We start from the raw sequence: 27364 nt of genomic DNA, 5'->3' as shown, positions 1-27364 counted from the left end.
AGTCTCTTGTTTTCCTAGGGGCGCAGTTCAACACAGCAGAAGGTACTATCGCCCTTCCAGAAGAGAAGGTTGGAGTCATACGAGACAGGATTCATGCAGCCCTTGCAGCATCCCATCTCTCGGCTCTCCAATGTCTGAGGGTGATTGGCACAATGTCAGCCACCATTCCCATGGTAAAGTGGGCCCAGTGGCACACTCGTCCCTTTCAGAAGGGGTTTCTACAACAGTGGGACTTATCCAGCCAGACACAGCGCATATTCCTCACTCCAGCCATGAGGACGTCTCTTCTTTGGTGGCTACAGGGGAAGAACCTGCGCAACCACCATTCAATCATTCCCATCTCATGGGTCACGGTAACTTCAGATGCCAGCAACCGAGGATGGGGCGCTCACTGCCTTTCGGAGGTCGCTCAGGGCAGGTGGACGTTTCCATCACAGAGAGTCGTCTCCAATGTTCTGGAGCTAAGAGCGGCCTTCCAGGCGCTTCGGTCATTCCATCATCTGACAGCGAATGCCTCGGTCATGCTAAGGTTGGACAACACAACCGCGGTGGCTTACGTAAAGAAGCAAGGGGGAACTCGCAGCTGGTCCCTGTTACAGGAGACGGAGCCAATAATGAATTGGGCTCAGAAGAATTTGTCCAACCTTTTCTGCAGTCTACATCCCAGGGGTGCAGAATGTTCAGGCGGACTTCCTATCGCGTGTCGAGTTGGACAACAACGAGTGGTCTCTACACCGGGAAGTATTCGATTGGCTCCTGACCTTAGGATTGTCCCTGGAAGTCGACTTGTTCGCTTCCCCGTGCAATCGGAAGCTTCCGAAATATTACTCAAGGTTCAGGGATCCCCAGGCATATGGGATAGATGCCCTCACAGAACATTGGAAGTTTCAGACAGCTTACGCCTTCCCTCCAGTTCCGGTGATCCTGCAATTCCTTCGGAGACTCAGGTCAGAGAAGGCGGAGATTCTCGCAGTAATTCCTTTCTGGCCCAACAGACCTTGGTTCCCTCTACTGCTGCTCCTCAGTTATCAAGAGCCAGTTCCCCTGCCTCTCAGGTCGGATTTGCTATCTCAAGGCACAAGGTTACATCCATGCCCATCATGTCTGAACCTCAAGGTATGGTTTTTGAGAGGGAAAGGCTAGAAGCTCTTGGTTGTCCGGAAGAGGTCATCCCAACCCTTCTCAATTCCAGACGCGGGAGTACTAATAGGGTATATGAGCGTATATGGTCCAAGTTTTCGGCCCATATGTCCTCCAGAGAAAATTCTTGCAGTTCTCCAACAATACAAGACATACTAAGCTTTCTTCAAACAGGCCTTGATTTACCTCTAGCTATCAGTTCATTGAGAGTCCAAGTATCGGCTATTTCAGCCTTTACGGGTATTTCCTGGGCAAACCATGCACTGGTACAACAATTCTTCAAGGGAGCTACTAGGCTCAGACCCCAAAGAAAACCAAGGTTTCCTAAATGGGACCTCCCTTTAGTGCTGGATTTTCTCTCAAACCTTGGAAAGGATTCTACGGAGCCTCTGTCCATAAGGGATCTCACTCTCAAGACCATCTTCTTGGTAGCTATAACCTCAGCCAAGAGAGTTTCTGAGATTAGGAATCTAGGTTCGGAAGAACCCTTTCTGACTTTCTTTCCAGATAGGGCAGTATTGATTCCCATGTTGGGATCGCATCCCAAAGTAACCTCGGTCTTCCATGAGAATCAGGAAATTGTGCTTCCCACTTTCAAAAACTCAGAGAGTCAGGATGTTCATCCTCTGGACGTAGGACACGCGCTGAAACAATATTTGGAAGTCACAGCTCCCTTTAGACAAACGAAATTTCTTTTTGTTCTCCCTCATGGCAAGAATAAAGGATTGCAAGCTTCGGCTAGATCTATCTCTACCTGGATCATTCAGATCATTCAGAGGGCGTACAGAGCAAAGGGCTTGGCTCCTCCTGAGGCATTAACAGCTCATTCAACACGGAGTATTTCAACATCGTGGGCAGCTTCTCGCCATGTGGCGCCTGAAGTTATTTGCAGAGCGGCCTCTTGGTCTTCTATTAATACCTTTGTTTCTCATTACTGTGTAGAGCCAGCGGCTCTGTCTTCTGTTAATTTTGGTTTGCAAGTTTTGTCGGTTGACAATGCTAAATAAACTTTTGTTCTTTGCTCGACATTTTGCCCACCCGGGTGTGTTTGGCGAGTTATTTCCCACACGTATGCTGCCATGGAGCCTTTCAGGAAAACGGAAAATTTATATCAAATACTTACCGTAATTTTCCTTTCCTGATAGGCTCCATGGCAGCAGGAGTTCCCTCCCAAATGTCTGGAGTCGGCTAGTTACGGAACACTGATAGTGGCCAGGAGCAAAGATTTATGGGAGTTGGGTCCTATTGGGTAATCGTGGAGGCGGGGCTACCCACACGTATGCTGCCATGGAGCCTATCAGGAAAGGAAAATTACGGTAAGTATTTGATATAAATTTTCCGTTTTCTATCCCATCATGCAACACAAAAAAAAAAGGTTGTACCTTGATAACTTTCATTGTATTGGGGCCTGTTTTGTAGGCAGGTGCAGTAGACTGTATAAAGTAGACTTTATCCACTGCAGGTGGCGCTCATCCACAGCAGCCTTGTAGCTGGAAAGGAAGTCAAGGGGAACATAGTTCCTCTATGGCTTTCTGGATCACTGGGGAAGCAATTTGGTTGGATACTGCCACCCCATGTGACTCTGGCAGCTATCTTGGGTCAGGCAGAGCCTGTTTAAGACCCCTTTCACACTGACATCGAAGCCGCATTAGCGGTAAAGCACCATCCGTTTTAGCAGTACTTTTCAGCTGCTAGCAGGGTGATTGTAACCCAGCTTGCGGCCGAGGAAAGGTTTAAAAGTGCCTGCTGTCAAATCGATTTACAGACGCTTTGACAGCGCTGCCCATTGATTTCAGTGGCGGTGAAGGAGTGGTATATACACCGCCCCAAAGACGCTGATTGAAGGACTTTTTTTTTTTTTTTTCGGCCCTGCAAGCCCCCAGGCTTTCACACTAGGGCTGCAGAGGAGGCAATTTTCAGGCGCTATTTTTAGCCCAAAAGCACCTGAAAAACCTCCCAGGTTTGACACGCATTATTTGAGTGGGTAACGTAGGGAGAGGTACCCCACCTGCCAGGAACAGTGCTATTGGTAGGGAAAGGTTCCTGACAAGGAGGGAAAGCGTAGGTCTCCTCTGGACATCTCCCCACTTGGACACAAGATGGTCAGGCTGCATTCTGCCCTCCTTAGCAGGCGCTGTCAGTCTGGTTGAACCCTGCTTTCTTCACTTTACCGGAAACTGTAAGTATAACCGGTTGGGCAGCCTTCCCACCTGGCTTGTTGTAAACTGTTGCTGCATTACTTCAATACAAGAACTCTATTGCACCTAACTACGTGAATTATTGCTGCTGCACCCCACCTACCTGTTCACAGGAGAAAGCAGTGAGGGAAACCTGCTTTCTGTTTCTCACTCCATGTTCAAAGTGCCCTGGGTGTGTGATCTACTGTGGGTATCTTTTTATCCCTGACACCCTAAATGCAGATCGTAAATGCAGTGCGGTTTTTCCTGCACCATAGTACCATGCAATTGCAGTGCGTTTTAAAAGGCATGCATGACTTTTGGTGCGATCCAGTGCAATTTCAGCCCATTCAAACGAATGGGCTGAAAATTGCACCACACGGAATTGCACAGGAATGTGGACCGTGGACTACATTCCTGTGCAATCCAGTATGCAATGTAAACCAACCCTTAATGTATTATAAAGGATAAGATTTCCTTTCCATGCCATTTGTGTTTAGAGAAATGGTGTTTTAGATGAAGTTCCAGGGATCAGAGGTTAGTCCAAATTGAGGTGGAGATATTGTGTTCTACAAAGTATGAGAAAGTCACATGACAAGTGACGCAACGCGTTGGGCAGAGCCAGGGACGTCCCTTTCGGAGTCTGTGCTATTTATTAATATCTGTACGCTATGTGGCAAGTAGCCTAAATGTATGTGTTTTTAACTCTATTAAAACGTAATCGTTGTTAAGCACTTGCCGACCGGCTCACGCCGATATATGTCGGCAAAGTGGCTTGTTATCGCCAATCGACATATGGGTACATCTGTACCTTTTTTGAGGGCCATATCGCGCGTTTGCTGCGTGGTGGGGAACCCGATGCACGTGGCCAGCAGGCGCGATTGCCGCCAGCCACCCACAATCGCATGCACGAGAGCAAAAACAGGGATTTGTGTGTGTAAACACACAAATCCCTGTTCTGTCAGGGGAGAGGAGACATATCTCCTCTCCCCTGACAGTCCTATCCCCATACAGTTAGAAACACTAACTAGGGAACACATTTAACCCCTTGATCGACCCCTAGTGTTAACCCCTTCCCTAACAGTGACATTTATACAGTAATCAGTGCATTTTTATAGCACTGATCACTGTATAAATATCAATGGTCCCAAAAATGTGTCAAAGGCGTCCAATTTGTCTGCCGCAATGTCGCATCACCGCTAAAAATTGCAGATCACCACCATTACTATTAAAACAAATAATAATAAGAATGATATAAATCTTTCCCATAGTTTGTAGATGATATAACTTTTCTGCAAACCAATCAATATATGCTTATTTCTTCTTTTTTTTTCTTTTTTTTTTTTTTGTTTACAGCACAAAAAATAAAAACTGCAGGGGTGATCAAATACCATCAAAAGAAAGCTCTATTTGTGGGGGGGGGGAATGCATCAATTTTGTTTGGGTACAGCGTCGCACGTGCAATTGTTGGTTAAAGGGACGTATTGCAAAAAATGGCCTGGTGATTAAGCAGCCAAATCTTCTGGTCTGTAAATGGTTAAAGACATACTACGCTATATGCCTATCCTTTTTATATACGGAGTACCCATTCTTTAGCGGGGCTTTTCTAGCATAGGGGGGTCTCTGTGACCGGATTGGAGCCACAACAGATCAATATGATAATAAAAAGTGAAATATAACCTGTAATGGGTTACACACATTAAGGTGAGCAGGCACTGCACTAGGAAGTGTCTGGTGGTGGCTGTGTGATTCAAATTTGGATTTTTTTTGGATGGATTTTTCCCATGTCGCACTGATTGATATATGCTTGTGAAGGGGACTTAATTGCGGTTATGTTGATATCTAGGAGTTCTCAAATTATTTTTATTTATTTTTTTATGAATATTTCTTATCACATTTGGTATTCAGGACCTTTTTGGATTCTTTGATGATTTTAGGGTCACTTATGTGTACATTTAACGCTAAATGGTATTTCGCAAAATTTTTTTATATGACGTGGTTTATGGTATTTCTATGAGCAAAGTTTTTAAACAGCCCACCGTTTCTTTATTGATGGGTTCTACAAAGTATGAGCTGAGCTGTGACCTGCTGAATTATTCATTTTTGATTGTTCATTTTAATGGTTATGTATTATACTATGTATGTCCCAGTATTTGTTTCAAAGGGAAAGCAATAATATGCACACATATTTAAAGTGGTAGTAAACTGCAGTTGGTGGCGGGGACATTTCCCTGCAAGCCAGGCAATGTCATAATTTGCTAGCATTTGCATACATTTCCCTGCAAGGCAATGTCATAATGTGCTAGCATACTAGCACATTATGAGAAACTTACCTTTTTAAAATGAAGGCCTCCAGCACTGCTTTGTCACTGCTGAGAGGGCTTCCATCTTCCTCCCCCCCCCCCCCCCCCCCCCCCCCCTCATAGATTGAATACAGTTAGCAATAATGAATAAGCTCAATTAGTAGGCAATGATATAAGGAAATATAGTAGCTGGAATTTATACGTTGTCACCAGACTTGGGCCTGTATTACTGGAGGATGGCTTCTGTTGGAGGGGTGGCGGTTTGCTGTGTCCTGGGACAGGACTATAAGGCTTCTTGCACACGGCTACCTAAAAGCAACCAACTGTTTCAATGTATACGCACACGCGCGCATAGATGTTAGAACTGTTAATTTGAAGAAGTTAAAATTCCCTTCTGAGAGATTAGCATTAATTTTACTCGTTTACATGCAAATACACCCAATATAAATGTAAGAAATTTTGGGCAGCAATACTGATGATTAAACAGCAGTACTTTGTGCAAGTACCCTTATGCAGCTGGGGAGAACCCCGCGTTACCGGTCCAGATACCAAACATTTTCTTCAGACAGGCATTGTCCCTGAGCTGACCCTACTCACCACCTTTTCATGTGCCATGCACTCTCCCTCACTAGGAGTGGTTCTGTCTAAATGATCGTTTACACTTTGCCTTCAAAGATCCCAAAGTGGATGTAAAGCCTCACATCTACCCAGTGAAGTGAACACCTTCAGATGATACACAGAGATTAAACAAATCTCCCTATATAAATGTAGCGCCGGCTCCCGAAGAGCATGTGCTATATTTTTTTAAATTGAATGTTACACCTGAACTGCAGTTTGGTTTGGGTATAATTATTCCAAATTTGGACCTCAGCATCAGTCTGACTGGACTATAGGGTGTTCAGCCTGGCCATAGGGGGCACTGTCTCTTCTGGCAGGCATGGAAACAGTCTGGTTGGGTACTTTAATGTTACTTTCTCTCGGAGCTTACCCACTGGGAGTGTCACTCTTGCTGTGCTTTCTGGGAGAGGGTACTTAAGATGCTGATGTCACATGGTTTGGGGTTCCGGTCCAGAACTATGTTCTAACTCCATGGGCCTGGTCCTCCTGACCAGCCCCCAGGAAGGCTATGGCCTGGGGTGTGGATTCACCTGACGTTGTCTCGGGGCTGGCTAGCTCGAGGCAAGGAAACTAAGGAAGAGGTTCGGAGGTGGTCCGGTGCCGTCTCCGGTTGTGGAGAGGCTCAGCAACTTCGTAGCTATCCAGGGGAGGACTCTTCAGAAGAAGGCCATGTATGGGTTGGCTTCTTAGCAAGAGCCTGGTGAGGCTGAGGGACCTAAGTGAATCCAATCTTGTGGGTATCGCCGAACCGACTGAAAGATACTGGTACCACATAAGTGTTCTACAAGTCCTAGTTTCCTACATGTTCTAAAACAATGTCCGTGGCAGAGACTTATTCCTACGTGTTCTACAACAAAGTCTGTGGCCGAGACTTATTCCTGATTTGAGCACCTTGTTGGCTGCTAGGCCTTGTGAGAGAGGGACTATCCAACTTGAGTGAACATCCAGTTGTGAATGGCTATTCTCTAGATTCAGTCAAAGTAAGCAAGTCCTTTATTATTGACTTTGACACTAAAGCCCCGTACACACGAGCGGACTTTTCAACATCCAAAGTCCGACGGACTGATTCCGTCAGACTATTCGATCGTGTGTGGGCTGCAACGGACTTTTGACTCGCCAAAGTCTGAAGGACTTTAGAATATGGAACATGCTTCAAATTTTTCCGAATTAACTCCGCCGGACCCGGTACCTTCGAAAAATTTGCTCGTGTGTATGCTATTCCGACGGACTAAAACCGACGCTAGGGCAGCTATTGGCTACTGGCTATGAACTTCCTTATTCGAATCCAGTCGTACGTCATCACGTTCGAATCCGTCGGAGTTTAGTGTGATTGTGTGTGGCCAAGTCCGCTCAGCCGAAAAGTCCGTCAGAACTCTGTCGGAACTCCGGCAGAACTCCGACAGAACTCCTTCGGAAGTCTGTCGGACATAAGTCCTCTCGTGTGTACGGGGCTTTAGAGTACCTGAACTTTCTTTCTATCCCTCTGATCCTATACTAAGCGACTGTTCGTTAACTGGGAACCTGTAGAAATTTGTAACGTGCCACCTATGGAGGTTTTTAAGTACCGTAGTTTGTCGCCATTCCATGAGTGTGCACAATTTTAAAGCATGATGTGTTGGGTATCTATTTTACTCAGCGAAACAGCATCATTCACATTATACAAAAGAATTGGGATAGCTTTTTTAATTTTTATTTTATTCATGAAAGTGTATTTCTGCATTTTAACTACTTGCTTACTGGGCACTTAAACACCCTTCCTGCCCAGACCAATTTTCAGCTTTCGGTGCTCTCACACTTTGAATGACAATTACTCAGTCATGCAACACTGTACCCAAATGAATTTTTTGTCCTTTTTTTCCCACAAATAGAGCTTTCTTTTGGTGGTATTTGATCACCTCCTGGGGTTTTTATTTTTTGCGCTATAAATGAAAAAAGACCGAAAATTTTGAAAAAAAACGCATATTTCTTTGTTTCTGTGACAGAATTATGCAAATTATTAATTTTTCTTCATAAATTTTGGCCACAATTTATACGGCTACATATCTTTGGTAAAAATAACCCAAATTAGTGGATATTATTTGGTCTTTGTGAAAGTTAGAGAGTCTACAAGCTGTGGTGCGAATCGCACAAAATTGATCACATCTGATGTACTGGTGGACTATCTCGCTTTTTGTGACCCGAACAAGTCAGGAAAGTACAAATACCCCCCAAATGACCCCTTTTTGGAAAGTAGACATTCCAAGGTATTTAGTAAGAGGCATAGTGAGCTTTTTGATGTTGTCATTTTTTTTCCCACAATTCTTTGCAAAATTAAGATTTTTCATTTTTTTTTTTTCTCCACAAAATTGTCATTGTAATAGGTTATTTCTCTCACATGGCATGTGTATACCACAAATGACACCCCCCAAAAAATTCTGCTACTCCTCCTGAGTATTACAATACCACATGTGTGGGACTTTTTCACAGCCTGGCCACATAGAGAGGCCCAACATGCAGGTAGCGCCATCATGTGTTCTAGGAACATAAATTACACATCTAACTTGTTGACTATTTATTACACTTTTGAAGCACCAGGACAATGACACGTGACACTGATGACAGATGGCACTGATACGTGGCAATGATGACACTTATACGTGGTACTGATGACACGTGGCACTGATGCCAGATGGCACTAATATGTGGCACTGATGCCAGATGGCACTAATATGTGACACTGATGCCAGATGGCACTAATATGTGGCACTGATGCCAGATGGCACTAATATGTGGCACTGATGCCAGATGGCACTAATATGTGGCACTGATGCCAGGTGGCACTAATATGTGGCACTGATGACATGTGGCACTAATATGTGGCACTGATGACATGTGGCACTAATATGTGGCACTGATGACATGTGGCACTAATATGTGGCACTGATGACATGTGGCACTAATATGTGGCACTGATGACATGTGGCACTAATATGTGGCACTGATGACATGTGGCACTAATATGTGGCACTGATGACATGTGGCACTAATATGTGGCACTGATGACATGTGGCACTAATACGTGGCACTGATGACACGTGGCACTAATACGTGGCACTAATATGTGCCACCGATGACAGATGGCACTAATACATGGCACCAATGATGCGTGACACTGATGACAGATGGCACTGATACGTGGCATTGATGACACGTGACACTGACAACAGATGGCACGTGGCACTGATACGTGGCACTGATGACAGATGGCACTGATACGTGGCACTGATGACAGATGGCACTGATACGTGGCACTGATGACAGATGGCACTGGGGACAAATGGAACTGGGGGCAGGTGGCACTGGGGTGGATGGCACTGGGGGCAAGTGGCACTGGGGTGGATGTCACTGGGGGCAGGATGTCACTGCTGGGGGAGGATGGATGGCACTTTTTTTAACTTTTTTTTATTTATCAAAAAGCAAAGCAGAACGGCTGCCGCTACAGCCTTTTATCTCTCCCCTCTCACACTCTCTCTGTGTGAGGAGGGAGAGCGGCGCTGAGAGATGATCTCATATGTTTACATATGAGATCATCTTCCATTCGACACGCAGATCGCGCTGTAAACGGCCGCTGTGATTGGCCGTTTACAGCGATCTGTGTTTGCCTGTCCCCGGGGGACACGGCGAACACAGAACTTCCGCGATGCACGCCCGCGGCGGCGCGCATTGTGGAAGTAAACATTAGGACGTCCAGGGACGGCCTCCAGGACGAACGCGCCTGCTCTACGGCCGTCATTCGGCTATAGGGCGGGCGCGAGGTGGTTAAAGACCTCTGCATGAATACAGTGTGACCTAAAATATTTCAGTGATTGCCATTTTATACTCTAGGGTCTCTGCTAAAATATATATAGGGGTTCTGAATTTTTTTCTAGAAAGGAAATATGGATTTTAACTGGTTCCTCACCATGTCATACAGATATACTGTGGCAGAATGACTCCCCTGAGCGAAATCCCATATGGTTACATCCTACCCTTTTTTCGGCCACCAGAGGGCACTTGCCCGATGCGCGTGGCCAGTGGGCACGATCACCGCTGGCAATCGCGTGCACGAGCGCCAGCACGGGGATTTGTGTGTGTAAATGCACAAATTCCTGTGCTGTCAGAAGAGGGGAGCCATATTGTTTTGTTTTTTCTACCAAGTAGAAAAAACTATATGTCTCCTCCTAGTCAATCCTATCCCCATACAGGTAGAACACACTAAGGCTGGATTCACACATGTGCAAATTCACACGATTAACCCCTTGATCGTCCCCTAGTGTTAACCCCCTTCCCTGCCAGTAACATTTACACAGTAATCAGTGGGTGTTTATAGCACTGATCGATACATAAATGCCAATGGTCCCAAAAAAACTTCAAGTCTCCGATCTTTCCATCACAATGTTGCAGTACCACTAAAAATCGTAGATAACCACCATTACTAGTAAAAAAAAGAAGAAAAAAAATGCTATAAATCTTTCCCTCAGTCTGAAAGTGTCCTTAAGGTCCCTTTCTCATGGGCATCATCCATTCAGTCTGCTCAGTTTATATCGACCTACATCTGCTTTTTCTTAGTTGTTGCAGAGACCAATCAGAGGTGGGAAAAGTATAAACAAAAAAGGTACTTGTCTAAAAACAGACATAAACAGAATGTCATCCATTCAGATTCGGCTAAGGCCCCTCTCACACGAAGGGTCCAATCAGGTCCACCTATCAGTTTTTCAATCTGACCCAATGGGACCATCCATTCAGTCTGTTTACCCCCACCTACCTTTAGGCTTGGTTCACATATGCAGGGGTCCAGTGCGTCCGTGTTCACTGTCACTTTTGGGCTGAATTCGCACCTGAAATGGACCAAAAGACGTTTTTCTGCAGAATGCACTGGACCCACTGCGGAGATATGTGAACCGGCTCCATAGAGAGCCGGTCAAAATCTCCTACTATTGTGAATTGGATGCGGAGATCCTGCATCCAAATCGCAATGGTGTGAACCAAGCCTTAAGCCAGTCTGGCCTGCTAGAAAAAAGGGGCTCTGTTCCCTTCCATCTAAGCCAAACAGATTGAAGGACAGTCGGATGTAAATGGACACAGGAGTCTGTTAACACCGATTCGCCCATAGAGCATTCTCTGCGGCAACAGAGCAGATATGGACCTGTCATCCACCCTCACTGTTCTGATCAGCAGATAGATCCCCCGCTGATCTAATCGGAGTCCGCTGCATGTGAAAGGGGCCAAAACAAAAAAGGACGGAACCTTGTTCCATTTGAAAAAAATTGATCTGACGGACATGGATGTAAGCTGATCATCCAGTTACATTCGCTCAGCTATAGAAATACTTTGTGGGTCCGTCTGGATCGGTCTGAAAAACTGGCAGGCGAGTCCTAGACTGAACACCCGTGTGAAAGGGCCTAGGGAGGTAGAAGTAAAAATAATGGAATTATTAAAAAAAAAAAAAAAAGACTATAACTAATAACATTCAACATGCTAAAGGCAAATCAATATATTGATCTGAACAAAGGGTTGGACCAAATCTTCAGGAACTCTCTGTGATGTGTGGGCCCTTTCCGTAATGGGCAAGTATGCATAACGGCACACTTGCCCTTGCCACTGCCATCTTTTCACTGCTGCTTCTGTGACCCCATCTTCCTCTTTGGCAATTGGGTGGCAGGAGTTGGATCATTCTCAGTACTTGGCTCCATAGATACCAGAAATAAGCTGGAGTGTACATTGCTCGAAGCATGTGCTGTAGGCGGTGTACAGTAAATTAGAAAAAATAAATAAAACTAGTAAAAAAAAAAAAACTGCTAAAAGCAAAATTTTATGGTGGAAAAGACTTTTCATATCATTGCGCTTCTATGAGGTCTTTCCCCTGGTCACCAAAATGCACAAGAGTTTCTGGTGCATGGACATTTTCCCTGACCAGTTTTTAAATGCTCTCCTTAACTTGGATATCTAAATCATTTTTGCTAACCTAACATAATTTTTTTTTTTTTTTTTTTATTGTACTCTTAAATAAGCTGGAACATCTGCACTCCTATAAAAAAAAGTATACATTAAAGGATAATGTATCCTAAATGATTATTCTGCATAATTTTACAGGGCTATTATTTATGCACAATTACTTTTTAAATTAATTTACTTACCTTCTGACACTTACAGTAAAATCGATTGTAAAAAAAATTAAAAATGATCCTTGTTGGAATTTGTATATCACTCTGGAACAGGAGACCTTGTTATCAAGATCATATTACAAATTCCTCTATTACACTTTTATTAAGTATTGCCATAAAAATGCAGAAGTTGGCATTTGATGTAGGGCTAGCCTTGTGCATTGTGCGCACCCATAAAGTTTGGCGTGAATCACTGTGCTCGTTTCACATGCCTTTACTGAGTTTTGCTAAATCCAATAAAATGAAAGGTGATTTTTATTATATATATATATATATATATATATATATATATATATATATATATTTATATTTCATATTCACACACACTGTATATATAGTATTTATATTCAGAGAACTTGTAAAAGATTAGTAGAACTAAGAATAACTTTTTGGTTTCTTGATATGGGTAACCTATCCTATAACGAGAAATAAAAGTAAGATTTTTCCACTGCTATACTGATAATGCTACAGAGAAGGCCAAAAATGAATTTGCTAGGCTCAGTTTAAATTTCGTACTAAGGCAAAAAAATCGACTTTATTTTTGCTTTAAAAAAAAAACTGAGATTTAAACAAGGGCAACCATTGGTGACCTAAAGCTGAAAATTCTGTAGGCCAACCACTGTCTTCTAATGCTTTCTCAATCATCAACCTGGTATAAGTATACAGTATTATTTACTATATGTACTTAAATAGTGCCATCAGTCCATGCCCTCGAGGAGCTTACAAGCTAAGGTCCCTAATGCCACGTACACACGATCAAACAATCGGGTGGAAAAGTCCGGCAAACTCAAGTCCGCCGGACAATCCCCCCCCGTGTGTAGCCTCCGGCAGACTTTTTTGACCCGAAAGTACGGCGGACTTAGAAAGTAGTTTTGCACTCCAATCTTCCCGCCGGACTTGCATGTCGGCGGACAATCCGGCCGTGCGTATGCCAATCCGCCGTACTTTTGAAATGAGTGGACTTTTTCCGCCCGGAGAAAACTCCGCTCATTTTGAGCATGTCTCCAGGTAGGCGGGGCCCACAAAGGATGCTTCGCTGGCCCCGTCACCTGGTATGGACTTAAAGGTGAAAAAAAACGGCGTGGGGGTCTCCCCCAGATCCACACCAGACCCTTATCCGAGCACGCTACCCGGTCGGCCAGGAAAGGGGGTGGGGATGAGCGGGCGGCCCCCCCCTCCTGAGCCGTACCAGGCCGTGTACCCTCAACATGGGGGGTGCCTTGGGGGAGGGGGGGGCTTGCGGCCCCCCCACCCCAAAGCACCTTGTCCCCATGTTGATGAGGACAAGGGTCTCTTCCCGACAACCCTGGCCGTTTGGTTGTCGGGGTCTGCGGGTGGGGGGCTTATCGGAATCCGAGAGCCCCCTTTAATAAGGGGGCCCCGGATACCAGCCCCCCACCCTTTGTGAATGAGCATGGGGTACAATGTACCCCTACCCATTCACCTGTAAAATAAAAAAAAATAAAAAACACAACACACAAGATAAAATAGTTTATTGCACAGCTCCGGGGGTCTTCTCGCCGGACTCCCCTGCTATCTTCTGCTAGCTCTTTTACTAGCAGAGGAGCCCGGCTTTCTTCCTTGCCGCCGCCCTCTTCTTCCGACTTCGGGGGTCTTGTCCCCCTCTTCGGTTCTTCTGCCGGGCCACCGCGCCTTCTTCTAGCTCTTTTACAGGCGGTGGCCCGGTCTTCTGTCGCCGCCTTTTCTTCTTCTCCTCTTCTCCTCTTTTCTCCTCCTCCCTTCTCCTCTTCAGATGTTGCCTCGTCGCATCCTCCGCTCACAATGGCACCGACGCGACGTGCGGCGACTTGTATAGGGACAACGCTGGATGATGTCCCCGCCTATTATGATGTCACAGTCCCAGCATCCTCTGGGACTGTGACACAATAATGGGCGGGGACATCATCTGGCGATGTCCCTATATAAGTCGCTGCACGTCGCGTCCGTGCCATTGTGAGTGGAGGATGCGACGAGGCAACATCTGAAGAGGAGAAGAGAAGAACAGAAGGTGGTGACGACAGAAGACCGGGCCACCGCCTGTAAAAGAGCTAGAAGAAGGCGCGGTGGCCTGGCAGAAGAACCGAAGAGGGGGACAAGACCCCCAAAGTTGGAAGAAGAGGGCGGCGGCGAGAAGACCCTCGAAGACTGAAGACCCCCGGGAGCTGTGCAATAAACTATTTTATCTTGTGTGTTGTGTGTTTTTTTTTTATTTTTTTTTTTTTTTTTACTTTATTTTACAGGTGAATGGGTAGGGGTACATTGTACCCCATACTCATTCACATAGGGTGGGGGGGCCGGTATCCGGGGGCCCCCTTATTAAAGGGGGCTCCTGGATTCCGATAAGCCCCCTGCCCGCAGACCCCGACAACCAACGGCCAGGGTTTTTGGGAAGAGGCCCTTGTCCTCATCAACATGGGGACAAGGTGCTTTGGGGTGGGGGGCCACGTGGCCCACCCTTCCCCAAGGCACCCCCCATGTTGAGGGCACGTGGCCTGGTACGGCTCAGGAGGGGGGGTGCTCGCTCGTTCCCCCCCCCCTTTCCTGGCCGGCCGGGTAGCGTGCTCGGACAAGGGTCTGATGTGGACCTGGGGGGGACCCCCCACGCCGATTTTTTTTTTCGGCGTTGGGGTTCCCCTTTAAGTCCATACCAGGTGGCAGGGCCAGCGATGTCTCCTTCGCGGGCCCCGCCTACCTGGAGACACGCTCAAAATGAGCGGACTTTCCTCCACATGTGTGGGCGAGTCCGTTCATTTCAAAAGTACGGCGGATAGTCCGGCGGACTTAGTACGCCGTATTAGTCCGCTGAAAAAGTGCAGTGTGTGGGCAAGTAGCCCGTTCGGAAAGTACGGAGGACAGTCCAGTGGGAAGTCTGCCGGACTAAGTCTGCCGGATAGTCGGCTACGTGTGTACGCGGCATAACTCCCATTCGTACATACAGTGCCTTGAAAAGGTTTTCATACCCTCTTGAAATTTTTCACATTTTGTCATGTTACAACCAAAAAGGTAAATGTATTTTATTGGGATTTTATGTGATAGACCAACAGAAAGTGGCACATAATTGTGAAGTGAAAGGAAAATGATAAATGGTTTTCAATTTTTTTTTTTACAAATATGTGAAAAGTGTAGCGTGCTTTTGTATTTAGCCCCCCCCCCCAGTGAATACTTTGTAGAACCACCTTTTGCTGCAATAACAGATGCAAGTCTTTTTGAGGATGTCTCTACCAGCTTTGCATATCTAGAGTAACATTTTTGCCCTTTTTTCAAAATGGCTCAAGCTCTGTCAGATTGGATGGAGAGTGTCTGTTAACAGCAATTTTCAAGTCTTGCCACAGATTCTCAGTTGGATTTAGGTCTGAACTTTGACTGGGCCAGTCTAACACATAAATATGCTTTGATCTAAACCATTCCATTGTAGCTCTGGCTGTATATTTAGGGTCGTTGTCCTGCTGGAAGGTGAACCTCCGCCCCAGTCTTAAGTCTTTTGCAGACTCTAACAGGTTTTCTTCTAAGACTGCCCTTTATTTGACTCCGATCAGCTTCCCTGTCCTTGCTGAAGTAAAACATCCCCACAACATGATGCTGCCACCACCATGTTTTACGGTAGTGATGGTGTGTTCAGGGTGATGTGCACTGCTAGTTTTCCACCACACATTGTGTTTTTTACTTTTAGGCCAAAAAGTTAAATTTTGGTCTCATCTGAGCAGAGCACCTTCTTCCACATGTTTACTGTGTCCCCACCACATGGCTTCTCGCAAACTGTCTTTCTTTCAACAATGGCTGTCTTCTTGCCACTCTTCCATAAAGGCCAGATGTGTGGAGAGCACGACTAATAGTTGTCCTGTGGACAGATTCTCCCACCAGAGCTGTGGATCTCTGCAGCTCCTCCAGAGTTACCATGGGCCTCTTGGCTGCTTCTCCGATTCATGCTTTCCTTGCCTGGACTGTCAGTTTAGGTATATGGCCATGACTTGGTAGGTTTGCAGTTGTGCCATATATTCTACTAAACCATATTTTTGGATGAAGGATTGAACAGTGCTCTGTGAGATGTTCAAAGCTTGGGATATTTTTTTTTATAACCTGACCCCGTTTTATAATTCTCCACAACTTTATCCCTGACATGTCTGGTGTGTTCCTTGGCCTTCCTGATGATGTTTTCTTTTTACTAAAGTTCTCTAACAAGCCTCTGAAACCTTCACAGAACAGCTGTATTTATACTGAGATTAAATTGCACACAGGTGGACTCTATTATTAGGTGCCTTCTGAAGGTAATTGGTTCCACTAGATTTTAGTTAGGGGTATCAGAGTAAAGGGGGCTGAATACAAATGCACGCCAAACTTTTCAGATATTTATTTGTAAATTTGGAAAACCATTCATCATTTTCCTTCCACCTCACAATTATGTGTCACTTTGTGTTGGTCTATCACATAAAATCCCAATGTAGCACTGACTCCCGAAGGAGCGACTGATTTAATTGGGCTTACCGTTACCTTCTTGACCTCGTGTATGTCTAGGGGTTTCCCAAGGTAAATGGCCCAAGAACTGCAGAGACTGACGCCAGATCCGTTTTAAGGGATTTTTATTTGAAAAAAAAAATAAACGAACACAGTCTCTCAAAGTAGGGTTCAAGGGTTTAGGTAGGAAAGTCCAGGTACTCTTGGGACTAAGTCAAATAGAAAAATGAGTCTCTCACATTAGGAAATCCTCACCCTTATCGGATAGTCCTTCTCTCACCAGGCCTAGCAGCCAAAAGGGTGCTTAAATCAGACAAAGTCTCTGCCACAGACTTGTTGTAGAACACTTGAATAAACTGAAAGATGTAGACAACTTCGAGAACCCTCGTACGGTACCAGTATCTTGCAGCAGGTCCGGCGATACCATATGAGATAAGATTCGCTTGGGGTCTTTCAACTTAGCCTCCAAGCTCCTGCTGAGAAGCCAACCTTTGCGTGCTCTTCTCCCGAAGAGTCCTCCCCTGGATACTTCTACAGTGGCTGGGCCTCTCCACAAACCGAGACGGCACCGGACCACCTTCGAATCCTTCTTTCAGTTTCTTTGCCTCCGGCTAGCCAGTCCCGAAACTTGGAGTCGGGTTGATCACCACCTCAGGCCATAAGAGCCCTGGGGGCTGGTCAGGAGGACCAGGACCAAACAGCCAGAAAGCACTTCTGGACTGGAACCCAGATGCACGTGACATCCACACCTTAAGTACCCTCTCCCAGAATGCACAGCAAGAGTGACACTCCCACTGGGCTGGTTCCGAGAGAGAACTGGCACTTAATGCACCCAACTGGACTGTGTTCTAGCACCTGCCATAGATGACAGCGCCACCTATGGTCAAGCAGAACACAATGCAATCCAGCCAGACTGGGGCTGAGGCCAAAATGTAGTTCATGTATGGCCAGCTAAACACCCCCCCCCCCCCTCAGAGTGACAATGGTGCTGTCTAAATGTGTTTGCTGTAATACTTCATCCAGAATGCAGACACCCTAAGCCCCTGTACACACGGTCGGAGATTCCGACAACCAAATCCGTCTGAGTTATTCCGACAATTAATTCCGGACGAGGTCCGGAAGTGATGTTGCATACACATGATCGGACTAAGTTGTCGGAAAATCCGATTGTACATGACGTTATTTCGTTACGACGGGACTACGTTCAGGCTAGTAGCCAATAGCTTTGGTCTAGGAATTTGATCTGAGCATGCGTGGCACTTTGTCCGTCGGAATAGGCTACACATGATCGGTGTATGTCCGATAGGAGCATTTTGTTGGAAAACCGGCAAGTTGGAAAAGTTGGTCCGTCGGATATTCCGACGGAAACAGTCCGATGCAGACCACACACAGAATATCCGACAAAATGGTCCGATAGGAAACATTCCGACGGAATCTCCGACCGTGTGTACAAAGGCTAAGTGGCAGATCTGTACCATGTCTAGAATCTGCTGCAGCAATAATTGCATTTATAAAGTAAAAAAAAATACATTTTCCCTGCAAGCTGCCTTCATTTTGCTCAGCAACAGCTGGGGAGCCAGTGTGTTTGAGGCCGCAATGTAGTGCACTGGGAACAAGATTAGTGATTTTTTTTCTTTTTTTCTTTTGGATACATTCTGGTGTCACTTTGACTTTGGATAGACGGGTGGGTAAAAATTGGTCTTTGGGCGTTGTGGCGCCTTCCCACCATAACCCTATAGAGGTAATCTTGATGAAAGCAAGAATTGGCCTTGCTGGAAAAAAATTGCAATGGTCTACACCTGTCAAACAAGTGCAGAAAAATTACTCTTTGGGTGTTGATTGTGCCCATGAAACCTTTACCAAAAACAACATTCTTCCAGATGAATTGATTGAACACCCTCAAAGCTAGGCGACCTCAAAATCCTGCAGAGATTCCACATCCCAAAAATACTTAATCAGTGATTCGGCATCAGGGGCTTCATATCTGGTAATCCAGGATTGATTAATTTTTTATAAAAGTCAAATGGTCCACTGAGTCTGTGGACAGACACGTTCTGTGATTAGTAATGAAACCTCCTGCAGCTCCAAATGCCCATTCTGAAAGCACGCTGGATGCAGGGCAGCCTAACAACTCGGTAGCATACTGGGCAAGTTCTGGCCAGTGGTCTATTCTCATGTCCCAGTAAGTCAGTGGATTGTCAGCTGGAAAGCTCTCCATCTCTGTTTTGGCCCCGAGGTAGTAAACTGGCAATAACGCACACAGAAGTAAATGGCATTAAACTGGCAGTAACACAATCAAATAGATGGTGTTCAACCATTACTACACTGACGCTATCTGAACTGTCCCTACTCTAGCTATACACTAATGTCAAGATTACTGACACAGTCTTACTACACTACACTACACTGAAACTATCTGAGCTGTCCCTACTCTACACTAATGTATGTATGAATGACACGGTCTCGCTACATTACAGTGAGACTATCTGAGCTCTCCCTACTCTAGCTGCACACAAACCTGAATGATGGTCCTCCTCACTACACTCACACTATCCCTAGACTGACACTAAACTAATATTCTACACTGACAATTGAAGAAAAATAGCACAGTATAGGACACTAACTAATAGCACTGAACAGAGAGCCCTGTTCTGTCTCTCTCTCCATGCCGAAATCACACTGAAAATGGCTGCCATTGAAAGAATACTTTTATACTGTGGGGCGGGAATGAGCCATGATTGGATAAAGTCATGATGACAATGTCCAATCATGACTCTGACAGTGCTCTGTGCCCTGATTGGCTGAAGCGGTGAAAACTTCAGCCAATCGGGGCTTGCAATGCACTGTGGTCGGTTCGGGGGGGCTGAGCAACCAAACAACAAAAGTTCATCGCAAACTTATGCTCGGGCTGAACCGTTCGCCCATCCCTAATGACCTGTAATGTCAGTATATCTCTTAGGTTCCTCTCGGGAGCATTGAAATGTAAGCACAGCCAACAGAGAGGTCCTTAATTAAAGAAGAACACCAGCTTTTCCTCCCCAAAACAGATGCATTAGGCAAGTAAATGAATCACAACCCCAGTGTCAGATTGTGTGTGACTTGCCTACTTTAGCGGTATACAGCAGGTCTCCATGTCTGTGATGTCACTCCCTCTTCTGCCTGAATTAAAAAGTTCTCGGACTCCCTCCTTCCTTTCTTTTCCAGTGTTGATACTACATGTCCCATGATCCTTTTTAGCCTCTGTAGTTTCACTTGTAGCAGCTGTAGGAGTTGATGTGGGCGGGTCTAAGGATTACGGTGGGCGTTTCTGGGCCTTCTTGTGGGTGGTGATTGGGGGGAGGAATAAAAATTGTATTATCCCCGCCCGCATTCCTTCCTTCACTGCAGAGAAGATGAAGATGGCAGTGGAACTATAGTCAGAAAATGAAAGTGATTCTAAAGGCGATTATATATTATTTTTTATTTTTATATATATATATATATATATAACATGTTATACTTCCCTGCTCTGTGTAATGGTTTGTTATGCTCCCCTGCTCTGTATTAGGCTAGTTTCACACTGGGGCGGGCGGGGGGGGCGCGTTGGCAGCAAAGTGCAGCTAGTTTTAGCTGGCACTTTTAACCCCCGCTAACAGCCGAATAAAGCATTAAAAGCGTCGCTGCCAAATTGCTTTGCAGGTGCTTCGGCAGCGCTGCCTATTGATTTCAATGGCAGGGCAGTGTAGGAGTGGTGTATACACCGCTCCTGCACCACCCCAAAGATGCTGCTTGCAGGAATTTTTTTTCCTGTCCTGCCAGCGCACCGCCCCAGTGTGAAAACACTCTGGCTTTCGCACTGGGAAGGCATGAGAGTCGCTTTCAGGTACTTTACAGCAGCCCCAATCTCCCCCCGCCCCCCTTGTTAAGAGGGCACTCATGCATGCTCACTCACGCAACCCACGCAAAAAATGCATGGCAACGCCCACCAAACACACAGCGCTATTTAGGCTGGGTTTTCATCTGCATGTTTCTGAATGCATTGCAAGATGCACAGAAAATGCACACTTTGCATTTATAAAATGTGTGGCAATGCACTTCAATCTTTCATTACTATTTAGACTGCGTTCTCCTCTGCGTGTTTCCAAACACATGATAACCCGCAAGAAAATGCATGCTTTGCCGTGTGTTTTGAAATTCAACACAGGACTCTGTACAGAGGAAACTACTGCTTGTTTTTTTTTTTTTTTTATCCCTGCAAAGCAGATGTTAACCCCTTCCCAGCCACAGTGTAAGTACAGTGACAGTGTATAGTATTAGCACTGATCACTATAATTTGTGTCACTGGTAAAGTCAACAACAGTTCCCACTCAGTGCCAGTGTCAGATTGCCCACTGCCCCACTAAAAATTGCTGATCACCCCCATCAGTAGCATAAAAAAATAAAATTTCAGTATATACTGTATACCATAGTTTGTAGATATTATGGAGTTGATTTACTAAAGGCAAACAGACTGTGTATTTTGCAAAGAGCAGTTGCTCCAGAGCTTAGTAAATGAGGTAAAGCTGAACTTTGCACCACAGGGTGACCCTCAGAAACTTATCACCCCATTCGGTTAGGGGGTTGTACACACATTTGAGGTTGTTGTATTTGGTCACTCCATATGAACAGTGGTTGGCAGCCCCATCCTAACAGTTATGTTGGATGTAAAAGACATTCTTCCCTTGTACTTCATTATACCTGTAATACTCTGTATTTCTCTAGCAGTTTGCATGTTACCATCGGTGTTATGAGTGTATGTTCAAAAATCTTTAATAAAAACTTTTGGAAAACAAAAAAGCTGAACTTTGCAAAGAATACCCAATTGCTTGCAAGGAAAATTAAAAAAAAACAGCATTATTGCTTGCACATGATTGGATAATGGACGTCAGCAGAGCTTCTGCTCATTTTACTGAGCTCTGGAGCAGAGTACAACTGCACTTTGCAAAGTGCACAGCCGTTTTGCCTTTAGTAAATTAACCCCATAACTTCCATGCAAATCAATTTAATATACACTTATTGGGACTTTTTTTTTTTTTTTTTTTTACCAAAGACATGTAGGAGAATACATTTTGGGTAAAATTCATGAGGAAATTATATATATATATATATATATATATATATATATATATATATATATATATATATATATATATATATATATATATATATATATATATATATATATATATATATATATATATATATACACGCGCACACTTTTTTTTTTTTTTTTTTTTTTTTTTATATTGCAGAAAAAAAAAAAAAACAATGGTAATCAAATACTGTTAAAAGAAAGCTCTATTTGTGTGAGGAAATTGTATACATTTCATTTGGGTACAGTATTGCATGGTCGTGCACTTACCAGTTAAAGTAGTGCAGTGCTAAATAGCAAAAAAAGACCTGGTCATGAAGGGGGTAAAACCTTTCCGGAGCTGACTGAGGTGGATAATTCTTAGTAGCACTGGTCCCTAGTAGTCTGGCTATACTGACCTTTCTCCTGTTGCCTTGCCTTGATACTTTATATAGTGATCAATGACACATTTTGCCACAGTTGACACAGTTGACAAGAGTCAAATGGGCGCCCCGTCAAAATGTAGCTATGGGCCCCTATGGTTCTTATGTACTCCTCTGCTGTGACGAATGTAGCAATAGGAGCAATTCTTCTTTTTGCTTGGTTACTCATTGACCTATGGAACTCTTACAGTTGACGTTCCCAAGAGATATAAAAAGTCAATGGGTGATTTGATTACACCAGTATCCATCTATTATTAAAATATCAATTCTAGATATACTTGGCCTTTTGAGAGTGAAATCCAAGCAAACGCCTGTAATTTATCTGGGAGCGAGTCTTGTCTAAGCCATGTTTATCTCTTTCAGAAAATGATACACTCTGCATTGTCTCTCCATCCTCGGAGTTTCCCAAAGGATTATTCACAGAACAGGAGAGAAAAGATGGCGGGATCGTCATTCATTTCCTAGTCATCCTATACATGTTTCTGGCTGTGGCCATCATCTGTGAGGACTATTTCATCCCTTCTCTAGAAATCATCAGTGAACGTAAGTGCCATCAAAAGCCATTGAAGTGTAAAACGCATCATTTTGCTGCATTTTTCGCTGAATAGAATTCAATGTTATTGCCAAGTACTGAATTCTATTAAAGCGGTGTTAAACCCAAAACCAGAAATGTAATATATTGGTGCTTAACAATTCCTAAATGTGTTGGCTGTATTGTTTTTTTTTATGATTAGAGCCTGATGTTCTAATTCGCTTAATAATTTGGTCGGTGCAGAGCACTGGACCCCAAGCCCACCCACTTGTGTGACAACAGCAAATTAATCGCTGTTGGTTTGCCCCCGCCCCCAAATATTGAGCACCAGCCACCATGGCTTAATTAACAAATTTGAATCTGATCTCCAGCTAACACTTTATAAACAGCAAATCGTTTTTTTTTTTTTCTTTTGAGATAAAGGTTTTACCTAAATGAATAAAAGCTGACCATTCACCCCTGCATTGGTAAATGGTTTTTCTTAACCCTCCAAGTGCTACTTTGTCTTCACAGCTTGGTCTGTTAAAGAAAGTTGAAATACAGACTTACTGGCAGGATCACAGTTGAAAATAATAGATAAACAGCATAAAAAATAAACCTATTGAAGCCGCCACATCTAGGAAATGGTGAGCTATTTCATAAACTTTTGTTTTTGGGTTTAATCTCACTTTAATCATATCATAATTCAATACACAATATAAATGGTGTAAAAGTATAATTCTGAACTTAAAGCGGAGTTCCTCTTAAAAAATTAAGTCAGCAGCTACAAATACTGCAGCTGCTGACTTTTAATAATCAGACACTTACCTGTCCAGGGTCAGGCGATGTGGGGGAACAAAGCCCCGCTCGTCTCCCCCCCTCCTCTCTGTGGGCCGGCATTGTCACTGTGGGCGCCTGGCAGCTGGGAACGCACTGCACATTCACGAGCCGCACTGTGACTGGCCGTGCAATCATCTGGGTCCTGTGATGTGTCCCAGATTGCCCAGAGGGAAGGGGAGAGGTGATCTTCCTTCTGGTGCTGAGGGTGCGCCGGGAGGATGTGGGAGCTGGAACCTAAAAAGAGGGTATACACCCCCCCCCCCCCAAAAGAAAAATGACATGCCAAATGTGGCATGTCAGGGGGTCACCTTCCCGTAAAGTGGAAGTTCCATTTGTGGGTGGAACTCCACTTTAAAGTGGATTTATAGTCAGAAAGCTAAGATCACTTCAGGCTGGCTCCTTTGCAGGTATAGCTATGTAAAACATTACAAATAAGTGACTATACTGTTTAAAATCCAGTAATACACTGTCTCACCCTCCTCTGCACATGCTCAGTTGCTTTCTATTTTTAGGCACTGCCGACAATGTAGAGGCCAATCTGCTGACAGCCTAAACTTTTACTGCTGTTCAGGGGCTCTGGGCTTTAGCAAAATGGTCGCCTCCAGCAATAAGAAACCAGAAAACAATGCTGGAGGCAACTTACAGCACACACACACTAATTTTTGGTAGCATATTTATTAATTTAGAATATACGTTCCTTGCTAAAGAACATTATTTTTTAGCAGGTTGTTATGGATAAACTTCCGCTTTAAGCTGCCCATAGATGACTTGTTTTATTTTTTTTCAAGCAGCCAGCAGGCTGATCAGAAAAAAAGGAATGGATTCCTCCATCCGCACAAGTAGGGTGGATAGAAGAATCTTCCTCACTTGGGACAGTTAATTGTGACAGCAGGGACTCTTCTTCTGTGCTGTCAGGATACATTGATCGGCGCCTGCAGCCTGCTGATCGAGAATTTTTTTTTCCAACAAGCCCCTTTGGAACAACTACTGTTGAGTGGGAGCAGTCACACGAGGATCCAAATGTTGCTGATGTTCAATTCATCTACAGTATGGCCAGCTTTAGACCTAGACCAAAGTAACGTTAAAAAGAAAATGCATTTTGAAGCTTTATTAATAGATTTTAAGGCTTAATTCTACACCTGCAATTTTATTTGTATACAATGGAGCATTCGGCTGAAGTAGTGTCTGAAGATGTTGAATCGTATGGTAAATCTACAACCATTCTCCTGAACACTGACTCTCTGATTTTGTCTGTGTCACATGTAAGGCCTTGGCCTCTCCCAGGATGTGGCTGGAGCTACTTTCATGGCTGTGGGAAGTTCGGCACCAGAATTCGTCACTGCATTTCTAGGTAATGTTTTTTAAAACGAATGTTAGGATAGCTAGAACATTAAATGCAAACTCTAGGCGAAATGTTGTACTATAATTTGTTGCTCTATGTATGGTGCACTACAACACAGGTGTGCTTCCTTAGTGCCTTGGGGTGCCGTTCACAATGAATTGCATCACAATGCGTGTGTCATCATCACAATAAGTGTATACAGAAGAACTGAGCATACACTCAAAACATCAGGGAAAACAACTCAGAATTAGAGAGTTTCCTAGTAGTTAAGTGGGAACAATAGGGACTATTGCGGTATCATGTAGTAATTGAAAGATAATAGTTCATAAAATTTACTCATATTTTATTATAAATAGATATACACAAATATACACATAACAAAACAGAAATAGACAAAATATATTCAGCCAAAAAAAGACAGAATAAATTCGAAAATGATCTAGAGGTTTTCCAACAGAGGGATTTTTTACAAAGGTGTAGGATTGACGTGAACATCCGTCTGGTTTCGCGGCACTGAAAACGCCGCTTCCTCAGGGAACGTCACTTTATAAATCTAATATATATAAAGAGCATATAGTTTTTAAAATGAATAGAGTTAATGAACAAAAAATACATAGGTAAGTATTACAATCATATACAAACAGAAATTAATATTCAATCCAAAAGTGGTATATAAAGAATAGAAATACAAATAAGAACAATTAGTAAGTCATGACTCACCCCTGGAGCTCCCAATCCCTCTACAGCCAAGCAACCAAACTCGAGACACCCAAAATCAGACACGGGGGGGGGGGGGGGGTATGTATAGTGGATAGAGAGGCTTTACACAGCGAATAAAGGACTAGAATAAAGAATAAATGACATGATCCGTTTGAAGAAATATGTATAAAAATAAATTGAAGACCATGGACTGAAAAATTTAGGGGAGCTAAGTTAGTCAGAAAATAGATAGAAAAAGTCTATCACACCAGAAAAGGAAAGCACCCAGTGGTCCATGGTCTAAATAACAATAAGTGTGTCGTGTTGTGGTAAGCCACGCATTACTGCAACATGGAAGTGTAAATCGGCCTTAAAGAGTCTGTTACTTTGCCCGTTCTTTACCCAAACACTGATACACCCACATCCCTTGTGCTTGCCCTCTACTCCAGACGAACCCTGTTTAAGCTTCCTGTCAAAACACATTGTAACCTCTTCAACAGTAAGTGGATTTAAACATACTTGGATCCTTGGCTCCATCACTCTTCAACAGCCCGCTTTCTCAGTAGTGTGGCTTAGTGACACGGAGGCCATGCAGACATGGGGCATGGGCAGACCGCTCGGAGTGGTCTCACGAATCACAGAGCTTACAACGGACCCCCAGGTGAATTATCTGGGACCGCTCTCACTGAACCCCTCTTGGTGCCATCCTACCTCCCCTACTTAGGTGGACCAAGAGGTCACGCAAACGGCGGAACTGCCTCATGCCTTGTGAGCAACTACTTTAGATTCACGGGCCCCCTGTCTGCATAGGCCTCCCACACAGGGTTTTTGTATGGACATAACCGTAGAGAGGGGTCTTTGATCAATCCCTTCGTATGTGGGTTTTGCTGTATAACTTGATGAACAAACTCTGCAGTAGGGATGAGCTTCGTGTTCGAGTCGAACGTACGTTCGACTCGAACATTGGCTGTTCGTGCGTTCGGCGAATTCCGAACGTTTTGGCCGTTCGCGTCAAAATTCGAGTGACGCGCGCGCGGACCACAATGCACTGCGTTGGCGCAGTGCATTGCTGCCCGATGATTGGCCAAGCATGCACTGTGACCCCGCATGCTTGGCCAATCGCAGCGCCGGCAGCGAGGAGAGCCATGATTGGCCACAGGCATCCTGCCTGTGGCCAATCATAGCTTAGGCTGTGTAGTGCACGCCCCACACTATATAAGGCCGCCTTTAAGGCGGCCTCCTGTAGTGTGTTACTTTGCATCTGAAGCAGTGGGTGTTCTGTGTACCTTCAACACAGTACACACCAATCGTTTTTGGCTGATTTCCTATCTTGCTGCTGTGTAGTGGTTGTTGCCTGTGCCCTGACTGCAGTATACACCACTATATTCACCTCACCTATATAGCTAGTGATCTAGCTTTAACCACTTAACAAATGCCCATTGCCGATTAACGGCTTCAGGGCGGTTGTTTAACTCAGAGAGGCCGTTAATTAACGGCCTCCCAGAATTCTGCTCTCGCGTGCCCCGAGGTGTGCGCACTCGAGAGCATCCGTGACCGCCGGGTCCATA

The 27364-nt window shown here is 44.6% G+C and overlaps 1 protein-coding gene across 1 annotated transcript in view; it reads left to right on the top strand.

The window, feature by feature from the left end:
- The window catches only part of SLC24A5 (solute carrier family 24 member 5), a 93473-nt gene that overhangs the window by 8187 nt on the left and 57922 nt on the right, over positions 1-27364 (top strand). The window contains exons 2-3 of the mRNA XM_077473478.1: positions 22768-22947; positions 25023-25106. Coding sequence (XP_077329604.1) covers positions 22768-22947; positions 25023-25106 — 264 coding nt within the window. The remainder of the gene's footprint in view (positions 1-22767; positions 22948-25022; positions 25107-27364) is intronic.

The sequence above is a fragment of the Lithobates pipiens genome, unplaced genomic scaffold (genome assembly GCF_037356315.1).
Source record: "Lithobates pipiens isolate NorthernLeopardFrog02 unplaced genomic scaffold, aLitPip1_a1.2 Scaffold_8, whole genome shotgun sequence".
In the NCBI taxonomy this organism is placed as follows: domain Eukaryota; kingdom Metazoa; phylum Chordata; class Amphibia; order Anura; family Ranidae; genus Lithobates; species Lithobates pipiens.
This window is presented reverse-complemented; position numbering and strand designations above follow the sequence as displayed.